The sequence below is a fragment of the Symphalangus syndactylus genome, chromosome 20, assembly GCF_028878055.3.
Source record: "Symphalangus syndactylus isolate Jambi chromosome 20, NHGRI_mSymSyn1-v2.1_pri, whole genome shotgun sequence".
Taxonomy (NCBI): Eukaryota; Metazoa; Chordata; class Mammalia; order Primates; family Hylobatidae; genus Symphalangus; species Symphalangus syndactylus.
In genome coordinates, this window is record NC_072442.2 from 24,148,782 (window position 1) to 24,173,901 (window position 25,120).

At 49.5% G+C, this 25,120-nt stretch overlaps 1 protein-coding gene across 1 annotated transcript in view; it reads left to right on the forward strand.

Annotated features, from left to right (window-relative positions):
* RAB11FIP4 (RAB11 family interacting protein 4) overlaps positions 1-25,120 on the forward strand; it is a 146,407-nt gene that overhangs the window by 30,478 nt on the left and 90,809 nt on the right. Inside the window, exons 2-3 of the mRNA XM_055255944.2 lie at positions 10,032-10,119; positions 12,262-12,350. Coding sequence (XP_055111919.1) covers positions 10,032-10,119; positions 12,262-12,350 — 177 coding nt within the window. The remainder of the gene's footprint in view (positions 1-10,031; positions 10,120-12,261; positions 12,351-25,120) is intronic.

Genomic DNA, 25,120 nt, shown 5'->3' on the forward strand with positions numbered 1-25,120 from the left:
TGTAGTCCCAGCTACTTGGGAGGCTGAGGTGGGAGGATTGCTTGAGTCTGGGAGGTGGAGGCTGCAGTGAGCTATCATCACACCACTGCATTCCAGCCGAGGTGACAGAGTAAGATCTTGCCTTCCCCCCACAAAAAAAAAGTATTATAGTTTGTTTAATAGTCCAAGATATGATCTACATGATCTACCTTGGTGACAGTTCCATGTTTACATGAAGAGAATGTGTATTCTGCTATTATTGGGTGGCATGTTCTATAAACATCAATTAGGTTAAGCTGGTTAGTGGTGATATTCAGGCCTTTTAGATCCCTTGTTGATTTTTCATCTAACTAGCTCTATTGTTAAAAATTAGATTTTCTATCTAATTAGTTATATTCTCTAGAGGAGTGTTGAAGTCTCCAACTACGATTGTCAATTTGTCTATCTCTCCTTTCAGTTTTTGTTAGTTTGGCTTCATGTATTTTGAAGCTCTGTTTTTAGGGACATATGCATTTAGGATTGTTATGTATCTTCTTGGTGAGTTGACCCTTTAATATAATGTTCGTTTGAATCCTTCTTAATTTTCCTTGTTTAGATTAGGTAATTTCTGTTGTTCTATCACTGTTTTTTCTGTGATCTCCATTCTGCTATTGATCCAATCCAATGAACTTTTATTTCATATGTTGTGTTTTTTAGTTCTAAAATTTCAATTTGGTTCCTTTTTTCTAGCATCTATTTTTCTGCAAGAATGTCTAAATTTCCATTTATTGCAGGATTGTTCACCTTTACTGAACCATGGAGCATGGTTATAATAACTGTTTTAAAGTCTTTGTCTAATAATGGCAACATCTGGGTCATCTTAGCATTGGTATCTATCTATTGATTGCCTTTTTTTTTTTTTTTTTTTTTTGAGACAGAGTCTCGCTCTGTTACCCAGGCTGGAGTGCAGTGGCAGGATCTCGGCTCACTGCAAGCTCCGCTTCCTGGGTTCATGCCATTCTCCTGCCTCAGCCTCCCGAGTAGCTGGGACTACAGGCGTCTGCCACCACGACCAGCTAATTTTTTGTATTTTTAGTAGAGACGGGGTTTCACCATGTTAGCCAGGATGGTCTCGATCTCCTGACCTCGTGATCCGCCCGCCTCTGCCTCCCAAAGTGATGGGATTACAGACGTGAGCCACTGCGCCCGGCCTTTTTGTCTTTTGTCTTGTACATTGTTGTCAGCTTTTCCTGTTTCTTTGTATGTTAAGTAATTTTGAATTGTGTCTTCGACATTTGGAATACTGTAAGACACTGGGTCCTGTTAAAATCCTCTGAAGAATGTCAGTTTTTTCTTTGTTTGTTTATTCGTTTGTTTTTGAGACAGGGTCTTGCTCTGTCACCTAGGCTGGAGTGCATTGGCATGATCATGGCTCACTGCAGCCTCAACTTCCTGGCCTTAAGCAATCTTCTTACCTTAGCTTCCTAAAGCCTTAGGGTTATGAGCATGAGCCACTGTGCCCAGTCTGTTTGTTTGCTTTTTAAATCAGTTCGGTTGACACCTCAGATCCCAGCCTGCCCTCTGCGAGTTATAGTTTCAATGTCAGTTCAGTTTTCAAAGCCTTTGCAGTGCTATTCAGATCCACTCCAAGTATACATACTCTAGGGGCCAGTCTGTTCAGTCTACACTGTAGTTCAGTTCTCAGAGTCTTTGGTAGGTTATTTGGGGTCAGTTCCATGTATGTGCAGCTCAGGAGTAGGCTAGGACCTCAAATACAACAACTTTATGGGATCATATTCTCCAGCTCCCTTCTTTCTGTGATGCCGCCCTATCCAGCTCCCAGGGGCCCCTTTTTCTCATTTTTTTCCAGGCAAAAGATTTTCTCAGAGTTTTGGGTCCCCCTGTGTAACTGCTACGGCAGCTGCCACCACCTAACCTTTGGGACAGGATTTACCTTGTAGGAAGGGGGCTGGGAGAGAAAAAAGACCCAGGGCACTTCTCCCACTCGATTTTTCCCAAGAGGCCCCCCTTCCCTGGCTTCTCATCAGAAAGAGAGTTTCTTCCGTAGCTTTTTCTCTGTGCACCTGCTGCACAGTTCTGGGATTTGGGCTCCTGAGTCTAGGTCAGGAAATATGCAAGCTCACCACCATATTCGTCTTACTTAACGTTTTTGTTTTCCTCCCCAATTCACCTTCCACTATTCACTTTTCATAGTCCTTGTGTAGTTGTTTTGTGTCTTCTGTCAGGGTTTTTAGTTATAATCAATGGGAAAGCTAGACTGTACTGTGCTTACTCCATCTTAACCAGAACCAGGAGGCTTGCTTGGCTTTAAATATTGGCATCTAATTTTAAGTCTGTCCGCAAGCCACATCTGAGATGCTAGCTGGCCACCTCTGCTTTAGTAGCACAGTGTGTCAAAATTAATTTTTCTTTCTTTTTTTCTTTTGAGATGGAGTCACAATCTTGGCTCATTGCAACCTCCCGCCTCCTGGGTTCAAGCAATTCTCCTGCCTCAGCCTCCCCAGTAGCTGGGACTACAGGCACGCACCACTACACCCAGCTAATTTTTTTTTTTTTTTTTGAGATGGAGTCTCGCTCTGTTGCCCAGGCTGGAGTACAGTGGCATGATCTTGGCTCACTGCAACCTCTGCCTCCCAGGTTCAAGTGATTCTCCCACCTCAGCCTCCCAAGCAGCTGGGATTACAGGCACACACCACCACACCCCGCCTAATTTTTGTATTTCTAGTAGAGATGGGGTTTCACCATGTTGGCCAGGCTGGTCTCGAACTCCTGACCTCAGGAGATTCACCCATCTCGGCCTCCCAAAGTGCTGGATTACAGGTGTGAGCCACTGTGCCTGGCCTAATTTTTCTTTTAATACTCAAATTCTTAAGCAAAAGTTGTCAGTACCAATGCCAGTTTTTCTTTTCTTTTTTTTTTTTTTTTTGAGACGGAGTCTCGCTCTGTCGCCCAGGCTGGAGTGCAGTGGTGCAATCTCGGCTCACTGCAAGCTCCGCCTCCCGGGTTCACGCCATTCTCCTGCCTCAGCCTCTCCGAGTAGCTGGGACTACAGGCGCCCGCCACCACGCCCGGCTAATTTTTTGTATTTTTTTAGTAGAGACGGGGTTTCACCGTGGTCTCGATCTCCTGACCTCGGGATCCTCCCGCCTCGGCCTCCCAAAGTGCTGGGATTACAAGCGTGAGCCACCACGCCCGACCAATGCCAGCTTTTCTAGATTAAAAGAGAGCAGAATACAGGTTTATTCTTTCTCTGGTCAGAGCAAGCCCCTAAACCTGTCAGCATAATAATAGTGATTGCAATTATTTTAGCAGAAATAATAATTACTGGCTAAGGGCATGGAGTCTGGAACCAGGCCTCTTGTGTTCAGCTGTCTGCTATGGACTATGTGACCTTAACTCTGAATGACTTTGCCTTTCTATGTCTCAGTTTCCTCCCCTGTAAAATGGGAATAATAATAGTATCTATTTCCCAGGTGGTGACGAGGATTAAACAAATTCATATGCATAGAGTGCCCAGAACAGTGCCTGGCACAAAGGAAGGCCCGCTAAGCATTTGCTTTGATTCCTGTGAGTAATGGCTAATGTTTGTTAGGCACCTTGCCTTGCAGACAGCTTCACAGCGGCAAGATAAGCCGGCTTATCTTGCTTGCTCAGATGAGGCAGCTGAGATTTCAGAAAGGCAAATGGCTTGCTTGAGTCCGTCTGGCCTTCAGACCTTGAAATTAGGGAGGCGTGGGTGGCTGGGCATGGGCTCAGGGAGTATCCGGCTGGTAATCAATCAGACAGCAACGGCAACGAAGCTTTTTAACATCATCTGGTCTGAGCTAGAAGAGATGTGACCCAGGGGACTGAGTGGGGGAAAAAAATCAGCTCAAAGAGAAAGGCAACAGAAATAGAAGGGGAAGCCTGGTAATTGAGTGGCCCCAAAAAGGAAAGATCAATATTTTACTTCCAGTGAAAAACCAATTTCCCTGGCAGCAAGCTGGGGCCCAGCTGTGTGTGCTTCAGCGACAACAGCTGCTCCTGCAACGCCTGCCAGGCCTGGCGAGCCCTGTCTCTCCTGGCCCGGGAGCCAGAGGGGGAGCCCCAGGGCTGCCCAGCCACGCATGGTGTGTGCCCCAGGGTGGGGGCGGCCCCCAGCTCCCCTGCCTGGGACCCAGGCTCCCCACGAAGACCACATAGGGTGGCTATTTGCTATACTCCCTGTGCGACCTTGAGCAAGCCCCTTCCCCTCCCTGGGACCTGGCTTCACCAACTGTGAAATGACGGGCTGGGTCAGCAGAATGTGTCTGGCAGAGGACCATCTGTGGCAAAAGGTTACCTGATGTCCAGGAAGGTCGAGACTCTTTGTAATCAAAGGTGAGGGGTCCCCACAATAATGAGTAAAGCTTCTTTGATGCTCAGGGCGCCAGGGAATAGAAACAACACTTTAGTGCAGACAGCCCCATGAGAGTCTCTGGCCCAGGAAGGCAACAGGGAGCAGTGGCTGACTCTCTGGGATCAGTAAGACCTGTGTTCAAGGGTTGCCACTACAGGTGGGCAAAAATTTTAAATTTAAAAAAAGGAAAATAAAAGCCGGGGGGGGTGGTTACCACTGCAGTGACTTTGTCTAAATGTTTTACCCTCTCTGAGCCTCAGTCTCCTCAATTTAAAATGGGGGACTATAATAATAGCTACTGTTAAGGTTGCTGTAAGGATTAAATGAGACTATGTATGAACCCTCAGTGGACTCCAAGCATTCGCAATACCTCTCCACATAAATGATGCTGTTATTTATTTTAAAAATCGTTGAGCCTGTGGTGATGGTATGTATTGGTAATAACCAGCATGCATTGTTCTAATAATTTCACACCTGTTTTCTTTTTTTTTCTTTTTTTTTTTTTTTTTTGAGACAGAATTTTGCTCTTGTTGCCCAGGCTGGAGTGCAGTGGCGCCATCTTGGCTCACTGCAACCTCTGCCTCCCGGGTTCAAGCGATTCTCCTGCCTCAGCCTCCCAAGTAGCTGGGACTACAGGCGCACGCCACCTCGCCTGGCTAATTTTTCTTGTATTTTTAGTAGAGACGGGGTTTCACCATGTTGGCCAGGATGGTCTCAATCTCTTGACTTAGTGATCTGCCCACCTTGGCCTCCCAAGGTGCTCGGATTACAGGCATGAGGCCCCGCGCCCAGCCCAATTTCACACTTGTTTTCTAAAGGGCAGGACATCAGTGTGCCTGGCCATTTTTGTTTTTTGTTTTTTTGTTGTTTTGAGATGAAATCTTGCCCTGTCACCCAGGCTGGAGTGTACTGGCGCAATCTCAGCTCACTGCAACCTCCACCTCCCTGGTTCAAACAATTCTCCTGCTTTAGCTTCCCTGAGTAGCTGGGACTACAGGTACACATGACCACGCCTGGCTAATTTTTGTATTTTTAGTAGAGACGGGTTTCTCTGTGTTGGCCAGGCTAGTCTCGAACTCCTGTCCTCAAGTGATCCACCTACCTCAGCCTCCCGAAGTGCTGGGATTACAGGCATGAGGCACTGCACCCGGCTGGCCTGGCACTTTTGTGGCCACTACTCTGGGGCTGCTACTCTTTGAAGAGCCCCGTGGGAGCAGCTGTAGAGAAGTCATAGCCTGGGGTGTGCCCCCGGTTGCAGCCTGGGCCATGGCTCGGGTGCTCTGGGGACCATGCAGTGACCCTCAGTACCCCATCTATCTGCCTGTCATCAAACAACCCCACCCCCACCTCTGTCCCAGGTAGGCTTTTGCTGGCAGAGGAATGGACAGCTCGCCCCACCAGTGTCTCCCAGCCTCAGGGAGTTGTGGACATAGGGATTACAGAATCCAAATCCCTGCACTCCTGCCTCCTAGATGGGCTTGAGGTGGGGGTCCTCATCAGTCAGTCAGCACTCTGTGGCTGACTCCACCCTTGACTTGCTTCGGAAATAATGAAGGCAGAGCCCTGACCTTGGAGAGGATTGTAGGCCTGAGCATGGGAGGCTGGGGGTAGAGGGTGCCCTGGCCCATCCCCACATTCACAGACCCCCTATAATGCCAGCGATGTGAAGGCAGGAGAAGAGGAGGCGGAATGCCAGCCGGGATGGTGGGTGGGCTCCCCTGCAGCCTTGCAGGTGGCACCTGGGCATTGCTATTCTCAGAAGCCACGTCATTGCCTGGCAGTGTCAGAGGCTGGCATGGCTTGGGGGAGGGGGCAGCTGCAATGTTGAGGAGGCTGGCAAAAAGCCACTTTCCTCCTTTACTGAAATTTTGCAGGTCTTTCCTGAGAGCCCACTAGGTACCAGGTTCAGGGAGGTTCACAGAAAGAATGTGGCACGGCCCCTCTGCCCTTCCCTCACCCCAGACTCACACCAGAGTGGAAAAGCAGGGTCAGCTGGAATCAAGATGCAAGCACAGAGCTGCCAGTTTCCAGGCAGGGAGAAGATGGTTAGGGTGGGGCCTCTTTGTCCACTGCTCACCTTCCAAAGCCCACTGGGCACAGCCCCATGGTGCCAGGCCACCAGCAGTGACCAGGGCTTCAGACCCTTGCTGCAGCTGCCACGCTGTGGGCATGCAAGAAGAACATGGTTCCTATAAATAGATGAATCCCCAACATGGTTTGGCTTCAGTGCCTGTGATGGGTGGTGTGGTGTGCTGGCGAGGCTGCCTGTAATGGCGTGAACACTGACAACAGTGACTGTGAGCAGTTTCCTGCATGCTGTGTTCTGCAGGCCCCGGGCGCCCTCAGATCCATCATCTGCAGCCCAGCCTGAGCAGATTCTGGAAAGAGCTCATCCTGGCCTGGCTGTGCTATAGATACTGATGGTGATTATTAGGGGGAGCGGCAAGATGCCTGACAAGGAATGTGAGTGTGTACACATGTGTATGCACTATTGTGTATGTGTGGCTAGCCAGCGGAACCAGCACCTCCCACCATCAACCCCTGAAAGAGTGCCTGGCATGTAAGAGGTGCTCAGTCATCGCTGTTGAATAAGTGAGTGAATGAATGAACGAATGCTTGTATGGGTGCTGTGGGAGGGCTACCACTAAGTTTTAGAAGCAGTTTTAGATTTAGAAGCAGGCTTCTGAGCCAGGTGTGGTGGTGTGCCTGTAGTCCCAGCTACTTGGGAGGCTAAGGTGGGAGGATCCCTTGAGCCCAGGCATTTGAAGCTGCAGTGATCTATGATCATGCCACTGCACTCCAGCTTGGGCAATAATGTGAGGACATGGCTCTTAAAAAAAAGTTATTATTATTATTAATTTTTTTTGAGACAGAGTTTCACTCTTATCACCCAGGCTGGAGTGCAGTGGCGCGATCTTGGATCCCTGCAACCTCCACCTTGAAGGCAGAGCCCTGACCTTGGAGAGGATTGTAGGTGTGAGCATAAACGAATATTATGAAGCCTCTACTATGTACCAGTCACGGTGCAAGCGACCAGGTATACAGTGGTGATCAGAATGGACAGGGTCCTTGCCCTTAGGGAGCTTACTTTGTAGAGACAAGATATAAATTAATCACATTATCCCACACACATACAACTATATGAAAGAATATGGAGAAACTAAGGCTAAGGCTTTCTGCAGTGAGGTCGGGAGATACTCACGCCTGCTAAAGTTCAAACCACACAATATCCCAATAGACTTGGATGTGCAACCAAAGTCATGATCTGCAAGCCTCCAGCACTTCTCAGCTGCGGGTGCCCTAACTAGCTCACCAGTCAGAAAGGCTTTGCAATCTAGGATTTCTGCCCAGCCAATGAGCTGCCTCTGAAAACAACTTTCTGTGGAAATCCTCTGTAAAAATTCCTCTCCTGGCTGGGCGTGGTGGCTCACGCCTGTAATCCAAGTACTTTGGGAGGCCTAGGTGGGCGGATCACCTGAGGTCAGGAGTTGGAGTCTAGCCTGGCCAACATAGTGAAACCGCCTCTCTACCAAAAATACAAAAATTACCTGGGCATGTTGGCGGGCGCCTGTAATCCCAGCTACTCAGGAGAGGCTGAGGCAGGAGAATTGCTTGAACCTGGGAGGCGGAGGTTGCAGTGAGCTGAGATTGCGCCATTGCACTCCAGCCTGGGCAACAGAGTGAGACACCATCTCAAAAAAAAAAAAAAAAAAAAAAAAAAACCAAAAAGAATCCTTCCTCCACTTGCCTCCTGGGATGCTCTTCGGGGCTGTCCTGATCCCGTGTACCTGAATTGCAATTCTTTGTTTCCCAAATAAACGCTATTTCCTTTGACCTCCATGTCAATCTCTTTTTAGTTAACAATAGCAAGTTGCAACAAATAGTTTGAAGGGAAAGTATAGGATGCTACAAGACAGGATAGCAGCGGGGTAGGCCCTGATTAGATGGGGGTGGTCAGGACAGACCTGTCTCGGGGAGGGACATTTCATAAAGGTACAAAGGGAGACCTGAAGGATGAACTGACATGATGAATGGGGAGGACAGCTGTCCACGATATAGGGAATAGCACGTGCAAAGGCCCTGGGGCAGAGAAGAGTGTGGTGGTTTGCTTGAGGAGCTGACCAAAGGCCAGTGCAGCTAGAGTACAGTGAGTGATGAAGAGCATGGGAGGAGAGGGAGTGGAAGGGATCACATGAGGCCTCGTGGGCCGTGTTGTGGAGTTTGGATTTTTTTTTTTTTTTTGAGACAGAGTCTTGCTCAGTCGCCCAGGCTGGAGTGCAGTGGTGCGATCTCAGCTCACTGCAACCTCTGCCTCCTGGGTTCACGCCATTCTCCTGCCTCAGCCTCCCGAGTAGCTAGGACTACAGGTGCCCACCACGACGCCCGGCTAATTTTCTTTGTATTTTTAGTAGAGACGGGGTTTCACCATATTAGCCAGGATGATCTCAATCTCCTGACCTCGTGATCTACCCGCCTTGGCCTCCCAAAGTGCTGGGATTACAGGCGTGAGCCACTGCGCCTGGCCGGGAGTTTGGATTTTTATCCTAAGTGTGGTGGAATGATACTGGAAGGTTTTAAGCAGAGGAGTGGGTGACACGATCCAGTTACACTTGCATGGTCCAGGAGAGACAGGATGATGGCTGTGACCAGGTGGAGCCCCTGGGTGGTGTGGGAAATGAGGGAGCTGTGGGATACAGTGGGAGCATGGATTGAATGTGAGTGACAGTGAGCAGACCCAGTGATGCTGAAGAACCCTGCAGTGGCAGGAAGGGAGGGAGGGCGGGATCAGGGAATGGGACATTCGACGGGTGGTATTGGAGTGGGTGATGACTGGGTTGACCAAGGGACTTGGTGCCTGAGCTGGAATATAAGGCAAAAAGAAAGTCAAGGCTCTGAGAGGCCAGGGGTTGATGGGTCATCCACACAGCTGCAGGAACCCCCAAAGATGAGTTGTAAAGGCAAAAAGCTGGAAATAACCAAAATGCCCAGCTATTGGGGTGGTGAAGTAAACTGTGATGAACCCACCGGGCAGAAAATGTAACAGCCACTAACAATGTGGGTTGTACACACCAAGCAGCATGGAAACTGTTTCTGTCCTACCTGCTGTTACACAGGAGAGACACTCTCCAACCTCAGGGATGGCTGACTCTGCCAGGCGAAACTTACTTCCTTATTCATCTAACACTCTTCACTGAAGTGCAAGGTACAAATAGAACAGAAAAGTACATCAGCCACCAGTGTCCATCTCAGTGAGTTTCCCCATCTAGCCAGCGCCTAGAACAAGAAATAGAACAAGAGAAACGGTGGGGTTTCTAGGTCTTTTACAATGAGTTTGTGTCTGTTTTGTGTGAAAGAAACCAATTGTAAAACAGCGGCAGAGCCTTGGCTTTGATTGTGCAGCCCCTGGGGGAAGGAGTCTCGGCCCCTGAAGCCGTGTGCTCAGGGAGGAGCCGGTGTTGGCTCTGCTTTTCCTTGCCCGAGTTGTCTGTCACCGTGGGGAGAATAAAGTGGCCCCATGGCCGATACTGACCCCAGGGTGAGGGTAAGAGGACTGGGCGGAGACACTGGTGTCCCTCCCTCCCTCCCAGCCTCCCTCCCAGCCTCCCCGCCTAGCTCCCTGAGTCTTCGGGAGACCCTTGGGTGTCTCACACCTGTCCCTGCTTCCTTCCCACAGGTGGAAAAACTTGTGAAATATTTGGATCCCAACGACCTGGGGAGAATCAACTTCAAGGACTTTTGCCGGGGGGTGTTCGCCATGAAAGGTGAGGTCTCCCCGGGAGGCTGTCCCAGACGCTCTCAGGTCCTGCCCAGCTGGGGAAGCTGGTGTGACTGGGGCCCCAGCCTGGATTCATCCCCACAGGGATCCCAGAGCCCAGGATGGGCCAGAAGTCAGTTCTGCCTCTGGCTTCCCCAGGGGGCCAGAGGGGAAGGACACATTTGCCCCAGCCATGGGGGGCTGTGGTCTCACCCATGGAGGTCACTTCTGCCCTTCCCCTTGTCTGCCCACCTCTGGAGAAAGCCTCCTTCCCTGCCTTTCTGTCCTCTTCCTCTCTCTCCGGCTCTGGGGTGACCAAACCCAAGGAGTCTCCTGGGATGTGGGAGGGACTCCACTTTTAAGACCAGGGCAGTCCTGGGCAAACCTGGACAAAGCGCTGGTCACACGACTGCCCGCCTCCCTCTGAGCTGCTGCTTTTGTGTCCTCCCTGCTCCTGCCTCCTCTTTTTTTTTTTTTTTTTTTTTTGAGACAGGGTCTGGCTTTGTCGCCCAGGCTACTGGAGTGCAGTGCCACTGTCATGGCTCCGTGCAGCTTCAACCTCCTGGGCTCAAGCAATCCTCCTGCCTCAGCCTCCTGAGTAGCTGGGACTACAGGAGGTACACCACCACGCCTGGCTAATTTTTGTATTTTAAGTAGAGATGGAATTTCGTCACGTTGTCCAGCCTGGTCTTGAACTCCTGAGATCAAGTGACCCTCCCACCTCAGCCTCCCAAAGTTCTGGGATTACAAGCATTGGCCTCCATGTCCTGCCCTCTCTTCCTCTTAATTCTTCCTAATTCCTGCCTTTCTTCCTTGCCCTCCCTTCCAGTTTTAAGGAGACAATATAAATCCCTCTGTCTTGTCCCAAAAATTCAAAGGCCAATTGTGAGAAACTTGCAGGAATCAGAATATGGCCACTCACTTAATACTAAGCTGTTTATCTGAGACAGTGAGGGCTAGGCACGGTGGCTCACACCTATAATCTCAGCACTTTGGGAGGCCAAGGCAGGCAGATTGCTTGATCTCAGGTGGATCACTTGAGTCCAGGAGTTTGAGACCAGCCTGGCCAACGTGGCGAAACCTCGTCTCTACAAAAAATACAAAAAATTAGCCAGGCATTCTGGTGTGTGCCTGTGGTCCCAGCTACCTGGGAGGCTAAGGTGGAAGGATCACCTGAGCCCAGGAAGTTGAGGCTGCAGTGAGCTGAGGTCACGCCCCTGCACTCTAGCCTGGGTAACAGAGTAAGAACCTGTCTCAAAAAAGAAAAAAATCTGAGACAGTGGCATAGGTCACCAGCCAGGTGGGCTCACTAAGGCCTCCCCACTAGCTGCAGAGAGAATGCAGTCACTTCTGGAGTCCCAGGGTGTCTGGTTATCTGTGAAGGAAGCCGTGGTTTCCTGTCTGTGGCTCAGATCAAGTTGAGCCCTTTTCTGTGGGGTGCCTATGAGTCCTGGGAGGGTGGAAGGATGCAGGGTGAGGGATGAAGGGAAATGAATACATGGTGCAGGGGGCACAGAACACAGAAGGTGCCCAGGGAAGGTTTTCTGTGTGCATTTGACAATGGGCCACTGCAGGCTGCACCTGCCATGTGCCTGTGCCAGGCGTTTTGTCAGGTCCCCCTCCCAGTTCAGTACAACCTTGGGGCATTTGGTTGGGAACTCAGGAGCGAGGCCAGTCGTGTACAGAGTCAGCAGGAACTGCAGCTGTCCTGCGGGTGGCCCTGTCCTGGATGTCCCAGGGTCTGCAGGACACGGGGGGGGGGGCGCCCAGCCTCAGAGGAATGGGTGTGTTTGCTTTCTCCAGAGGCTGGCACAGTCGTTTGGAGTCCCTGCGAGCCAGATGGGCAGCACTGCCTTAGGTCCCCTCCCCCAGGAAGGCCTCCTTCCTTCCTGTTGCCCCAGCCTGCCCTCTGTGGTTGGGAGTTAGTCCCAGAGGACAAGGGCCTCTCCCAGCTCCCTCCACAGTGCCTTGAGCTGAGTTCCCCACCGCCTGGGCTCCATCCCTGCATTCCAGTGCTCAGCTGGCCTCCTGGAGCCTCGGGCCCCCACCTCAGCCCTTCCCACCCCATGCCCATTAGTCAGAAGCAGAGCAGCCATCCCAGGCTGAGGCTCAACCCCTCACTGTCCCGTGTGTCTGCCCGTCTGCGCAGGGTGCGAGGAGCTGCTGAAGGATGTGCTGTCGGTGGAGAGCGCGGGGACGCTGCCGTGCGCGCCGGAGATCCCAGACTGCGTGGAGCAGGTAAGGCTTGGGGGGCCTCGAGGACCTCCATGGCTCTGTCTCCTCCTTCTTGGTGTCGCCTCTGCTCCATTTTCAGTATCTGGGAGGACCCAGAACCTCCCTCTGAGGACCCTTCTTGAGCATCAAAGTCAAGAAATAGTTTTTGGAACAGGAGCCCTGAGGCCCCTTGGGAAGCCCCAGCAGAATGTGTAACAGCTGGGGGTCCTCACCTAGCAACTTTATTCCCCATCTGTGGCACGGAGGAGAAACTGAGTTCCAGATAGGGAAAGTGACAAGTGGAGGGGAGGCAGGACTAGAATAGTTTCCTTTTCTCCTGCACCATCGCTGTCTGAGCTGAACGCTTCCTGTTTGTTTTTCAAACAACAACGAATTCTCCAATTCTCTGACACTAACTGGTGTTCAGCAATCAGTTCCACCTGCCACTAACTACCCAGCGTTAGCACAGACTCCACGAGTCAAGGTCAACCCCATGAGACTGCCCCACCTCCCATGCCAGCTGCAGTTCTTCCTGGATAACTGCAAACACAGGGTTCCCAGGACCACCTCCCTCAGGCTGGGTAATTCACTGGAAACACTCAGGAAATGGTTGTACTTATAACGATCAGCGTATTGCAAAGGATAAACTCAGGATTAGCCACACGGAAGAGATGTACAAGACAGGGTATGGGGAGCAGGGATGCAGAGCTTCCGCACCTTCACTTAGGTGCACTGCCTCCCAGCACATCACCGTGCTACCAGCACCCGGGCTTTCTGCATCTCATTGTTCAAGAATTTGTAGGCCTGGTGTGGTGGCTGATGCTTGTAATCCCAGCACTTTGGGAGGCTGGGGCAGGAGGACAGCTTGAGCCCAAGAGTTTGAGACCAGCCTGGGCAAGATGGTGAGACCCTGTCTCTACATAAAAATTTAGAATTAGCTGGATGTGGTGGTGCACACCTGTAGTCTCAGCTGCTGGGGAGACTGAGGTGGGAGGAGCACTTGAGCCCAGTAGTTTGAGACTTCAGTGAGCTGTGATTGTGCTACTGCACTCCAGCCAGCCTGGATGACAGAGCCAGACTCATCTCCAAAAATCATTTTTACAACCCAGTCTCCAGCCCCTCGCCTCTGCCTGGAGGTTGGGGGTAGGTGGGAAGGTGAGAAAGTTCCCACCTTATTGTATGCTTGGTCTTTCTGGTGACCAGCCCCCATCCTGAAGCTCTGTATCAGGAAGCAGGACAAAGACCACAGCCCCCAAGGCTCTGTTTTACTGTTATCATCGCCTAGTGGAGTGTTTCTTATAAAACTTTGAACTAGTTTTCCAAACAGTGCAGCTTCATCCCACAGAGAAACAGTTGAAGGTGCACAAGCTGACAACCGGCGAGGTCCCTCCTGGTGGCGACACCCAGAACTAGAAGAGTATCATTTTGATTTCTTACCCAGTCCAACCCCCAAACCTTTCCCCCAGTTCTGATGGGTGCCTCCTCCGGACCCCAAAACATGAGTATTTTTATAGCTGAAGGAGATCCAGGACCCCAGAGGCCACTTTGGCTGATGGTAGGCCTCTTGGAATCCAGCTGGGTCGTGGCGTCAGGGTTGAGTTCCCTGGGCAGGACTGGAGGAGGGACAGTCCACAGAGAGGGACACAGTGCTGAGGGCTGCCAAGTCCACGGTGGCAGAGACCAAAGCCAGGCACCAACTGTGGGCCAGGGCCCCCAGGCTGGGAGTCAGGTGGCTAGGCCTCAGGCTGCTGTGCTCAAAGCAAGAGCCCTCAGGGATGCGTGGAGATAGCTGGGCCCCAGGCCCATGCCCATGCCAGCAGTGATGGCTCCAGGCTTGTCTTGATGGGTCCAGCAAGCAGGGGTTGAATATGTATTTGGGGCCAGCTAATGGAACCAGGATTAGGGCAGAGGACCTCTACCGTGGGACAAATACTGAGTGCCCCAGGAACTTTGTTGGGGGGCCCTTCCTGGATTTCTGAGCAGGAGGCAGCATGCAGAGGTGTGCAGGACTGGGTCCATACCCACGTGGGCCACCCGGGACAGGCCATGGAACCCGAGCACGTTCTTCTCAACCCCTCTGAGCCTCAGTGTCCTCAGCTCTAAAACAGGGCTTGCTGTGCCAATCTGGAGGGTCTGTTGTGAAAGTTCAGTGGGAAGACGGACCCCTAACACATGCTAATTTCTCGCCGCCTGCTGCTGTTAAGAAAATGGTGCTGGCCGGGCGCGGTGGCTTACGCTTGTAATCCCAGCACTTTGGGAGGCCGAGGCGGGCGGATCACGAGGTCAGGAGATCGAGACCACGGTGAAACCCCGTCTCTACTAAAAATACAAAAAATTAGCCGGGCGTGGTGGCGGCTGCCTGTAGTCCCAGCTACTCGGAGAGGCTGAGGCAGGAGAATGGCGTGAACCCAGCAGGCAGAGCTTGCAGTGAGCCAAGATCGCGCCACTGCACTCCAGCCTGGGTGAAAGAGTGAGACTCTGTCTCAAAAAAAAAAAAAAAAAAGAAAATGGTGCTGAAGTTACCATTGGCATTTTTCAGTTTACCCTTGGATATTGGTGTTGCAAAATTATGTTAAGTAAAGCCCTGCCCCCAGGAACTGGAGGGCAGAGTGGAGCCGAAGCCTGGGGAGGGGGTGTGGGATTTGGGGTAGGGGTAAGGTGTCCCCTGCAGTCTTTGGCTGCTTTTGTGGCCCCCACATTCTGCCATTCACACCTCTGGAAAAGGTGGCACGTGGAGAAAAGATGAGCAGGGGGCGCAGAAGAGTGGGCCTCCACCAAGGTACTCTTTTTTATAAACTGATATTGCTTTCCTCCAAAGTCTAGAGGTTATGGGAAAGCAAAAAGAAAGACCGAGTCAGCCTATCTCAGCAAGCCTGGTGCTTCTCCTTGTTTCTTCATGGGACTTTGCAATCCTATAGGTGTTTGTTGCTTTGGGTTTCGTTTTTTTTTTTGTTTTTGTTTTTGTTTTTTTTTTGAGACGGAATCTCCCTCTGTCACCCAGGCTGGAGTGCAGTGGCGTGATCTCGGCTCACTGCAAGCTCTGCCTCCTGGGTTCATGCCATTCTCCTGCCTCAGCCTCCCAAGTAGCTGGGACTACAGGTGCCCTCCACCACGCCCAGCTAATTTTTTTTTGTATTTTTAGTAGAGATGGGGTTTCACTGTGTTAGCCAGGATGGTCTCGATCTCCTGACCTCATGATCCGCCCGCCTCGGCCTCCCAGTGCTTTGGGTTTTAAGCTTCTCGTGGGTGAACTCCTTTCTGCCCTCCATGGAGGTCTGACCCCGGCTTGGTTGGCCAGAGCCTAGTGAGATGGCGGTAGCTGCGGACACAGTGGCAGCCTTGTTCATTACGCTCGCTGGGGCTGCTTGGTTGACCTGGGCTCCATTCCCTACCATGGGCTCCTTTGTGTTGTCAGGGAGAGGAAGGGGGCACAATCTGAAGACCAGCCTGACGGGGCAGACGGCTTCTGGATTGTGAATGAGTCCCCTTCCTGGCTTAGGCTCCTATAATAGCAGGGTCAAGACCACAGCTCTGCAGATGAGTTGTCAGAGTGGGCCTGACTGGGCAGGTCCAAATTTCTCAGGCCCGGCTCTCTGTGCCCTGCTGTGTCTTAGCTGTCCCCTAGGGGTCAGTCTGAGACCGAGAAGAAGCGGGTGCCTGGCTCACTACTTAGGCTTCCCAGATGCCCCCAGGGAACGCAAACCTGAGGCAAGATTTGAGGAGGCGTGGGGATGACACACAGATGGGATGGCAGGCGCTCCATCCCTGTGCCGTGCGTGTGTGCTGGGAGGTGAAGCTTGTCTTTCAGGCAAACCCCCCTCCTCTCAGGGTGTGGACGGAGACCTCTGACTTAACCACTGGATGTGGCTCATAGTTAAAGCAGTGAATGCTTGAGTGCTGGCTGGTGGGCCAGCAGCTGCCACCTGGCCCCTGAGAGCACCCTGCCCTTTTCGTCCCCTTCCCGAGAAGCCCCTAGCATTGGGCATCAGGCAGGGGCCCTTGGGGTTGCTGTCCAGACCTCAGGCCAGTGCGGGTCTATCCCGGGCAGTTGGTGCCTGGATGCACCAGTTCCTGACCTTACTGGATGTGGCTCCACCTGCGTCCCCAGAGCCCTGCGAGACCCTGGCACAGGGAAACTTTGAGGCTTGGGAACCCCAACTGTTGAGCAGGCTGTTGAGCGAGTTTCCTGACCCAGGGAAATTTGCTTCTGGTCAAAAGGAATGTTAGGTGTGTCCTGAAGGACTCCCCAGGGTCCCTGGGTCCATGCATGGGGTCCCTGGAATTGCCCTGGGAGTCCCTCTGAGACTGTCCTGCTCAGGCTGCCCATCAGTCCCCAGTCCATATGCTATAGGGTCCCCCGTGGGGAGGGGGCATGGAGAAACGTGGAGAGCCCCACACTCAGGTGCTAAAGGCAGTGGGATAGTTGCTAGGGGCCCGTGGTCACCCCTCAGCAAGTGGTGATGTGAACCCTAATCCTACAAGTGCTGTAAGGCCCTGGGCCCTGTTCATCCACCCTATGGTGGATTAACAGCGAATCCCATTAAATGGAGAGGGCGTCCGGCCACCTGCCACTCCTGTGTAGCCACCACGCCAGCAAATGGTGTCAGTAGCCTCCAACCCAGAGAGTCATCCTCAGTGCCCCCTCATGCAGCTGCCTCGAGTCTTCTGTTCCCCACTCACCCCGCCTCCCCCTTCCATCGCAGCCACTGCCACCCACTGACTGGGGCGTCCTCCTGTCCTCAGCCTTCCTCTCTCCACACTCCCATCCCGCCCCTGGGACCCGGCCTTACCAAGGGATGAAAACCAGCATCAGCTCCTACCCTCTACTCCAGCCTCGTCTCTCACCGTGGTGCGTCTCACACCTAAAACTGGCGATACCAAACCGCTCCCCGTTTCCTGAGAAAGCCATGTTCTCTCTTGCCTCTGAGGCTTTGCACAAGTGTTGTCTTTCTCCTAGGATGACCTCCCTCCCACTTCTTTGTCAGGAGCTAACATCTACTCACCTTTTTAAGACTTACTTGCCGGGAGTGGTGGCTCATGCCTGTAATCCCAGCACTTTGGGAGGCTGAGGTGGGAGGATTACTTGAGCCCAGGAGTTTGAGGCCAGCCTGGACAATATAGTGAGACTGCTTCTCTTAAAAAAAAAAATTTTTACTTAGGTACCACCTCTTCCAGGAAGCCTCCCTGGCTCCTTCTGCCCCAGCGCAAAGGAGAAGGACCTGCACTGAGCTTCCTGGGGGCCCTTCACCCTCTACCACTGCCTGAACCTCACCCTTCATGACAGCCAGCCCCATGTGCACCCAGTGGCTGCAGGGCTCAGGCTGAGCTCCTCCTTTTCACCCCCAGGACAGCACCCACAGCAAGCATCCTTCTCCATGCTCCTTGAGTGTGTGTCTAAGTATTTCTAGAACTAGATATCTGGAAGCGGAATTGCTGTGTCAAAGGGTATGTAGATTTTGTTTTTTAATAGATACGGATAAAATTTTCTTCCACAAAGCCTGTACCGTTTGTATCACTCAAGCAGTGTATGAGAGTGCCCCTTTCCCCATGGGCTTCGCCAGCCCCGGAAGCCATCTATCCACCTGCTGGTCTCCCGCTCAGCAGCCTGAGGGGAGGAAAGCCCATTGCTGCCATCCTCTGCACTGCCCAGCTTCCTAGGGAGGTGGACCATCTTTTTCTTATCTTCCCATACCCTCTGGATTTCTGCTTTTATGAATTAGCTATTCATATTCTTTGCCCATGTTTGATATGGTTGTTTGTCTTTTCCTTATTGATTTACAAGAAATCTCTGTATATTCTGTTTTTTGCTTGTTTGTTTTTGAGGCAGTCTCGCTCTACTGCCCAGGCTGGAGTGCAGTGGCGCAATCTCAGCTCACTGCAACCTCTGCCTCCCGGGCTCAAGCGATCCACCTGCCTCGGCCCTGCAATTAGCTCATACCACAGGCACACGCCACCACGTCCAGCTAATTTTTGTTTTTTTGTTTGTTTTGTTTTGTTTTCGGTAGAGATAGGGTTTTGCATGTTGCTCAGGCTGGTCTTGAGCTCCTGTGCTCAGGTGATCTGCCCACCTCGGCCTCCCAAAGTGCTGAGATTACAGGTGTGAGCCACAGAAACAGGTTGAAATCTCTATATATCCTGATTATCAATCTTTATGGATTTTGCTTGTGTTTTAATCTTGTTTTGGGAGTGTTTTATTACACAGAATGTTAATTCTGATGTCATCATTTATCAATCCTTTTATGCCATTTGCATTTTGTGTATCATTTTGTGCCTTCTGTACCTCCAGGCTATAAACATATTCTCCTATATATGGTTTTCAGATACTTTTGAGAAAAAGAAGTATTTATGCTTAGCTCTTGGATCCACCTGGAGCTTATTTTTACTTTCGGTGGGAGTAGAGATCTGGCACTCTTACTTCCTCAATATGGCCAGTGCTTTGAGTTCCTAATGTTGAATAGTCCCTCTTTCTCAATTGATTTGAAATTTTATCTTTATTGTATGCTAACTTACCTTATAAATGTAGGTCTCTTTCTGGACTCTGGTCTGTTATATTGATTTGTTTGTCTACCTAATTTAAAGCCAAAACCATAGTTTCAGTTACTCTTGCTTTATAGTTTGATATCTGATAGGGAAAGGCTCTCTCATCTTTCTTTTTTCTTTAACCTTTAGGCCAGGTGCGATGGCTCACGCCTGTAATCCCAGCACTTTGGGAGGCTGAGGCAGGTGGATCACCCGAGGTCAGGAGTTCGAGACCAGCCTGACCAACATGGTGAAACCCCATCTCTACTAAAAATACAAAAATTAACCAGGCATGGTGGCACACATCTGTAATCCCAGCTACTCGGGAGGCTGAGGCAGGAGAATCACTTGAACCTGGGAGGCGGAGGTTGCAGTGAGCTGAGATCACGCCATTGCACTTAAGCCTGGGCGACAAAGCGAGACTCTGTCATACACACACACAAAAAAAACAAATTAAAAAAACCTGTTTTTGTTATTCTTACATATTTTCTCTTCTGGAACAGCCTTTTTGTCAAGCTCTATTGCAAATCCTGTAGGAGATCATATTTGAAATTAAATTTGTGCATTAATTGAAGGAAATTGGCTTCTTTGCAATATTGCATTCTGTCATCCAGGAATACATATATCTCTTCATTTATTCTGGCCTTTTATGTTTTATGCCCTCTAGGAAAGTTTTCTGGTTTTTTTTTTTTTTTTTTGGTTTTTTGGTTTTTTTGAGATGGAGTTTCGCTGTTATTGCCCAGGCTGGAGTGCAGTGGCTGGATCTCCACTCACTGCAACCTCTGCCTCCCAGGTCCAAGCGATTCTCCTGCCTCAGCCTCCCTAGTAGGTGGGACTACAGGTTCCCACCACCATGCCCGGCTAATTTTTTGTATTTTCAGTAGAGACGGGGTTTTGCTATGTTGGCCAGGCTGATCTCAAACTCCTGACCTCAAGTGATCCGCCAGCTTCGGCCTCCCAAAGTGCTGGGATTACAGGCGTGAGCCACCGCATCTGGCTGCAAAGTTTTATAATTTTCTTAAATAGGTTATGCACACTTTCTTCTTAGGGTGACTATATTTGGAGTTTTTATTACTGATATGTGTAGGATCTTTTTGCTATGATATTTTATAATTGGTTACAACTGATGTATAGGATAGGTTTTCGTTTTTGGTGTTAATCTTGTCATGATAACCCTATTAAACTCTCCTTATTTTATTTATTTATTTATTTATTTATTTATTTATTTATTTATTTATTGAAACAGGGTTGTGCTCTTATTGCCCAGGCTGGAGTGCAGCGGGTGATCTCGGCTCACTGCAACCTCCACCTCCTGGGTTCAAGCAATTCTCCTGCCTCAGCCTCTCAAGTAGCTGAGATTACAGGCGCCCACCACCACGCCCGGCTAATTTTTGTATTTTTAGTAGAGACGGGGTTTCACCATGTTGGCCACGCTGGCCTCGAACTCCTGACCTCAGGTGATCTGCCTGCTTCGGCTTCCCAAAGTGCTAGGATTACAGGTGTGAGCCACCATGCCTGGCCCATTAAACTCTCTTTATATTTAATAGTTTATTTATATGGTATTTTCTATCATGCTTAATTCTATAAAACAAGGTAGCCATGTTGCCATTTTAAATTTTAAATGGCAACATGATATTTTGCCACATGAAGATAACCAAATTTATATACCAGTTCCTTATTGTTGGGCGTATATACACTTTTTTTTTTTTTTTTGAGATGGAGTCTTGCTCTGTCTCCCAGGCTGGAGTGCAGTGGTGCAATCTCGGCACACCGCAAGCTCCGCCTCCTGGGTTCACGCCATTCTCCCGCCTCAGCCTCCCAAGTAGCCGGGACTACAGGTGCCCACCGCCACGCCCGGCTAATTTTTTTGTATTTTTAGTAGAGACGGGGTTTCACTGTGTTAGCCAGGATGGTCTTGATCTCCTGACCTCATGATCTGCCCACCTTGGCCTCCCAAAGTGCTGGGATTACAGGCGTGAGCCACCATGCCCAGCCAGGTGTATATATATTTTTTTAACGTAATTTGCGGAATTAACAAAAGCAGTGTAATAATCATTCTTATAGCTAAGTATTTCCCCACAGCAGCAATCGTTGCTTTAAAGTAAATCAGAGGTTGGCAAATTACAGACCCCATGAGCCAAATCTAGGAGCCTGTTACTGTAAATAAAGTTTTACTGGAACACAGCCACACCCATTTGTTCACACCTTATCTGTGGCTGTTTTCACACTACAGTGGCAGAGCTGAAAAGTTGCCACAGAGGCCAAATGGACTGCAAAGCCTAGAATATTTGCTGTCTGCCCTTTACAGAAAAAATTTGCCACCCCATACGGTAAATTCAGTCAAGTGGAAACTTTTATGAAAAGGATGCAAAGGCTGGGCGCAGTGGCTCACGCCTCTAATCCCAGCACTTTGGGAAGTGGAGGCAGGTGGATCACCTGAGGTCAGGAGTTTGAGACCAGCCTGACCAACGTGGTGAAACCCCGTCTCTACTAAAAATACAAAAATTAGCCAGGCGTGATAGCGCACGCCTGTAATCCCAGCCTCTCGGGAGGCTGAGGCAGGAGAATCCCTTGAACCCAAGAGGCGGAGGTTGCAGTGAGCTGAGATCCTGCCATTGCACTCCAGCCTGGGCAACAGAGCGAGACTCTTGTCTCAAAAAAAAAAAAAAAAGAAAAGAAAAGAAAAGAAAAGGATGCAAAATATTAAAACTGCCTAATACTAATCTGCCAGATTCCTCTGCAGGAATCCCATCAGGATTGCATCAGATTGCTGCTACCCTTTTGATACTGGTGTTGCTGAGTTTTCAGATCCTTTAAATTTGAGAGGCTAAAATTAGAACCCCTATTTTGAATTATAATACAGTTTAACTTCTTAAAGTACATTTTTTGGTCACTAAGAGGCTTTCTTCATCAATTGCCTGTCTACATTCTCCACTCTGGCTATGTTTACTTCTATTGAGTATTTTTTAAGAACTAGAAATATAACTTTTTGACATATATTAACTTTTTTCCAGCTTGTTATTTATTTTTAACTTTGTTTATGACACCAAATTTAAAAATTTTTATGGCCAATTCATCAATCTTTTCCTTTATGGCTTCAGCCTTTGGTGTAATGCTTATAAATGCTTTCCCGCCCAAAATTGTGAAACTGTTCTATTTTTGTGTATTTGATTTTTAATTCGTAGAATTGACTGTGATGTCTAGAGTGAGGTAGGGATCCAGTTTGCCTTTTTCCCATCAGTTCCTCTTGCCCTCCCTCACCTGGCTGGAACCAGCAGCTTCTTGCTAGGCTATGCTTACGCACGCAGTCCCCTGATGGCAAAGGAAATGAGGTTTGGCCCGGTGCAGTGGCTCAGGCCTGGAATTCCAGCACTTTGAGAGGCTGAGGTGGGCAGATCACTTGAGGCCAGGAGTTCAAGACCAGCTTGGCCAACATGGCGAAACCCCATCTTTACTGAAAAAAAAAAAAATTAGCCTGGCATGATGGGGCATGCCTGTAATCCCAGCTAATTGGGAGGCTGAGACACAAGAATCGCTTGAACCCAGAAGGCAGAGGTTGCAGCCAGCGGAGATCGTGCCACTGCACTCCAGCCTGGGCAACAGAGCAAGACCCTGTCTAAAAAAGAAAAGAAAAAAAGAAATGGGGTTTGCTGGGAACCCAGACCTGAGCCTGAGCCCAAAATGGCTCTTTTGCTCATATTCAGAAGGGGCTTTGCCAAACCCTCGTCTTCCCAGAAGTTTTTAAAATGATGATAACCTGTGCCTCTCTCTAGAACTTGCTGGGGAGGATGCCTACAGCCTGAACATCTAAGCCCACCCTCGCTTCATTTCATCCATCCTGAAACAAGCATTTCTAAAACCACTCATGACAATGGCACTTATAAGTTCTAAAAATACTTTTCCTGACAAACAGCACTGTGATTCACTGTGCTGGTGGAGGTGTGGGTGGGGTGCCATGCTCCCACTGGTGTAGTGGCAGGAGGGAGTTTCAGAGCTCAGGGAAGGAGCCTTTCTACTTATATCTGGCCCCAATATATTTTTCTGTGTTTCAACACCCCCCTCCTTACAAAGAGAAAAAAAATCTACTTATCCCAAGCCTCAGAGCTTCTGTAAGATCCTCGATTTGTATCTTTGGGAAATAACTCAACTCTGATTAAGCCAAAGGTGGCGGGGATGGAAGCAGTGCAGATATGGAAGCCCCTTTTGTTCGTTGCCTCAGCCTGGTCTGCCCTGGACCATGTGTCTCCTACCTCCTACCCCTGACCATCCCTACCCTAGAGAGGCTAAGCTGAGCTGGCCAGCGAGTGCTATTTCCCACAGGCCACCTCCTGCCTAACCCAACCCTGATGCCCAAGTCCACATGTATCTTTAGAACCTACTCACCAAGTTAGAGCTTGATAAAACTTTGGAGAGGCTCCTTACATCCTGTCTTTTTAAAGCTGAGCAGGAGGGAAAAATTTCGGTTTTATGACCCTGTAGGACATTAACCACCTTCGTATGTACCTTTCCAGTCTCATTTCAGCATCCTTTCTTTCCCTGATTACACAGACTTTGATCCCTCCCCTTCTCCTTTGGACCAGCTATCCCCACCTGCTGCTTCCCTCATTAATGAGTCTAGTGCAGTGCATTTTTGGAGCAGTAACTGTGGGAAACACACAAACACAATCACATGAGGGCAGATGTTCTCCGAGACAGCACAGTCGAAACCAATGGGGACTCTGGGTCATCAGGGCCTAGGGTGCTTCATGTGTCAGAGGCTGAACTGGGATCTCAGTGGAGATTCTACACTCACCGTCCAGTTTATAAACCTCTGAGGGCCCAAGCTCCTGCTGCAGATGCTGCAAGAATAAAGAGTAGATCACTTTTACTAAACAAAAACCTAGAGAGTTGATTTTGTCTCCAACTTTTTATTTTGAAAATTTTCAACCTTCAGAAAATTTTAAGAGCAGAACAATGAGTCCACATATATCCTTCGCTTGGATGACCAGTTGTTAACATGCTGCTAAACTTAGTTTCTCTGCCCCTGTGTTTGTTGGTGGGGTGTATGTGCATACATACTATTTTTTTTTTCTGGACCATTTGAAAGTTAGTTGTGGACATGACACTTCATCCTTAAATACTTGGCCATTCCTAAGAAGAAGGACACTCTCCTATGTGACCACAATATAGTTATGACTTGCAGGAAACTTACCATTGGCACAATTTGTTACCTACCATAAAATCTACATTCAAATTTTCCCAATTTTATATATATATATATATATATATTTTTTTTTTTTTTTTTTTTTTTTTTTGAGATGGAGTCTTGCTCTGTCACCCAGGCTGGAGTGCAATAGCGCGACCTCCACTCACCACAACCTCTGCCTCCTGGGTTCAAATGATTCTTCTGCCTCAGCCTCCCGAGTACCTGGGATTACAGCTGTGCACCACCACTCCTGGCTAATTTTTTTTTGTACTTTTAGTAGAGACTGGGTTTTACCCTGTTGGCCAGGCTGGTCTCGAATTCCTGACCTCGTGATCTGCCCACCTCGGCCTCCCAGAGTGCTGGGATTACAGGCGTGAGCCACCGCGCCTGGCCATGCCAATAATATTTTTATAGCTTTTATTTTTATCTCAAATCTAATACAGGATCACACAGTAGTTCAGTTGCCATGTTTCTTTAGTTTCCTTTAATCTAGAAGAGTTCCTTAGCCTTTTTTTCTTTTCTATTTTTTTTTTTTTTTTACTCCTAATGACATTGACCTTTTTAAAAACTTCAGACCACTTGCTTCGAAGAATGCCCCTCAATTTAGATTTGCCTTTATTGATTTTCTAGTCCTTTGGGGTACTGCAACTTAAATTTAAATTGAAAATAAAATGGTGTGGGGAGGAGGGGGCCAGGAGGGGAGTTCTACTGTGTTTATTTTTCAAGTCTAAAACACATTTAAAATGCATATTGTTGGCGCCCACTCAGTGGGCCTCAGTTTTCCCAGCTGAAACATGATCTAAACACCCCTTCCAGCTTGTGTCCCTTCTAGCATTTGGGGAAAAATAAATGCCTAATTGTGTGTGTGCGGCCGAGCGTCCACCCTTGGCATCTCTCAAATTGTGGGGAGGCAGCCGGCCTTGGTACTTTCTGGCTCCGGGAACACACCATGGGCCATTGAACGTCTGTGCGGTGTACACTGGGTACAGTGTTAGGAGGTGTGGGCTCTTATCCATGACCAGGCCACATCTCCATCCTCTTTGGGCTGAAATTAGGACACTGGAGTAGGTGTATTTGTCTCCTGAGAGGG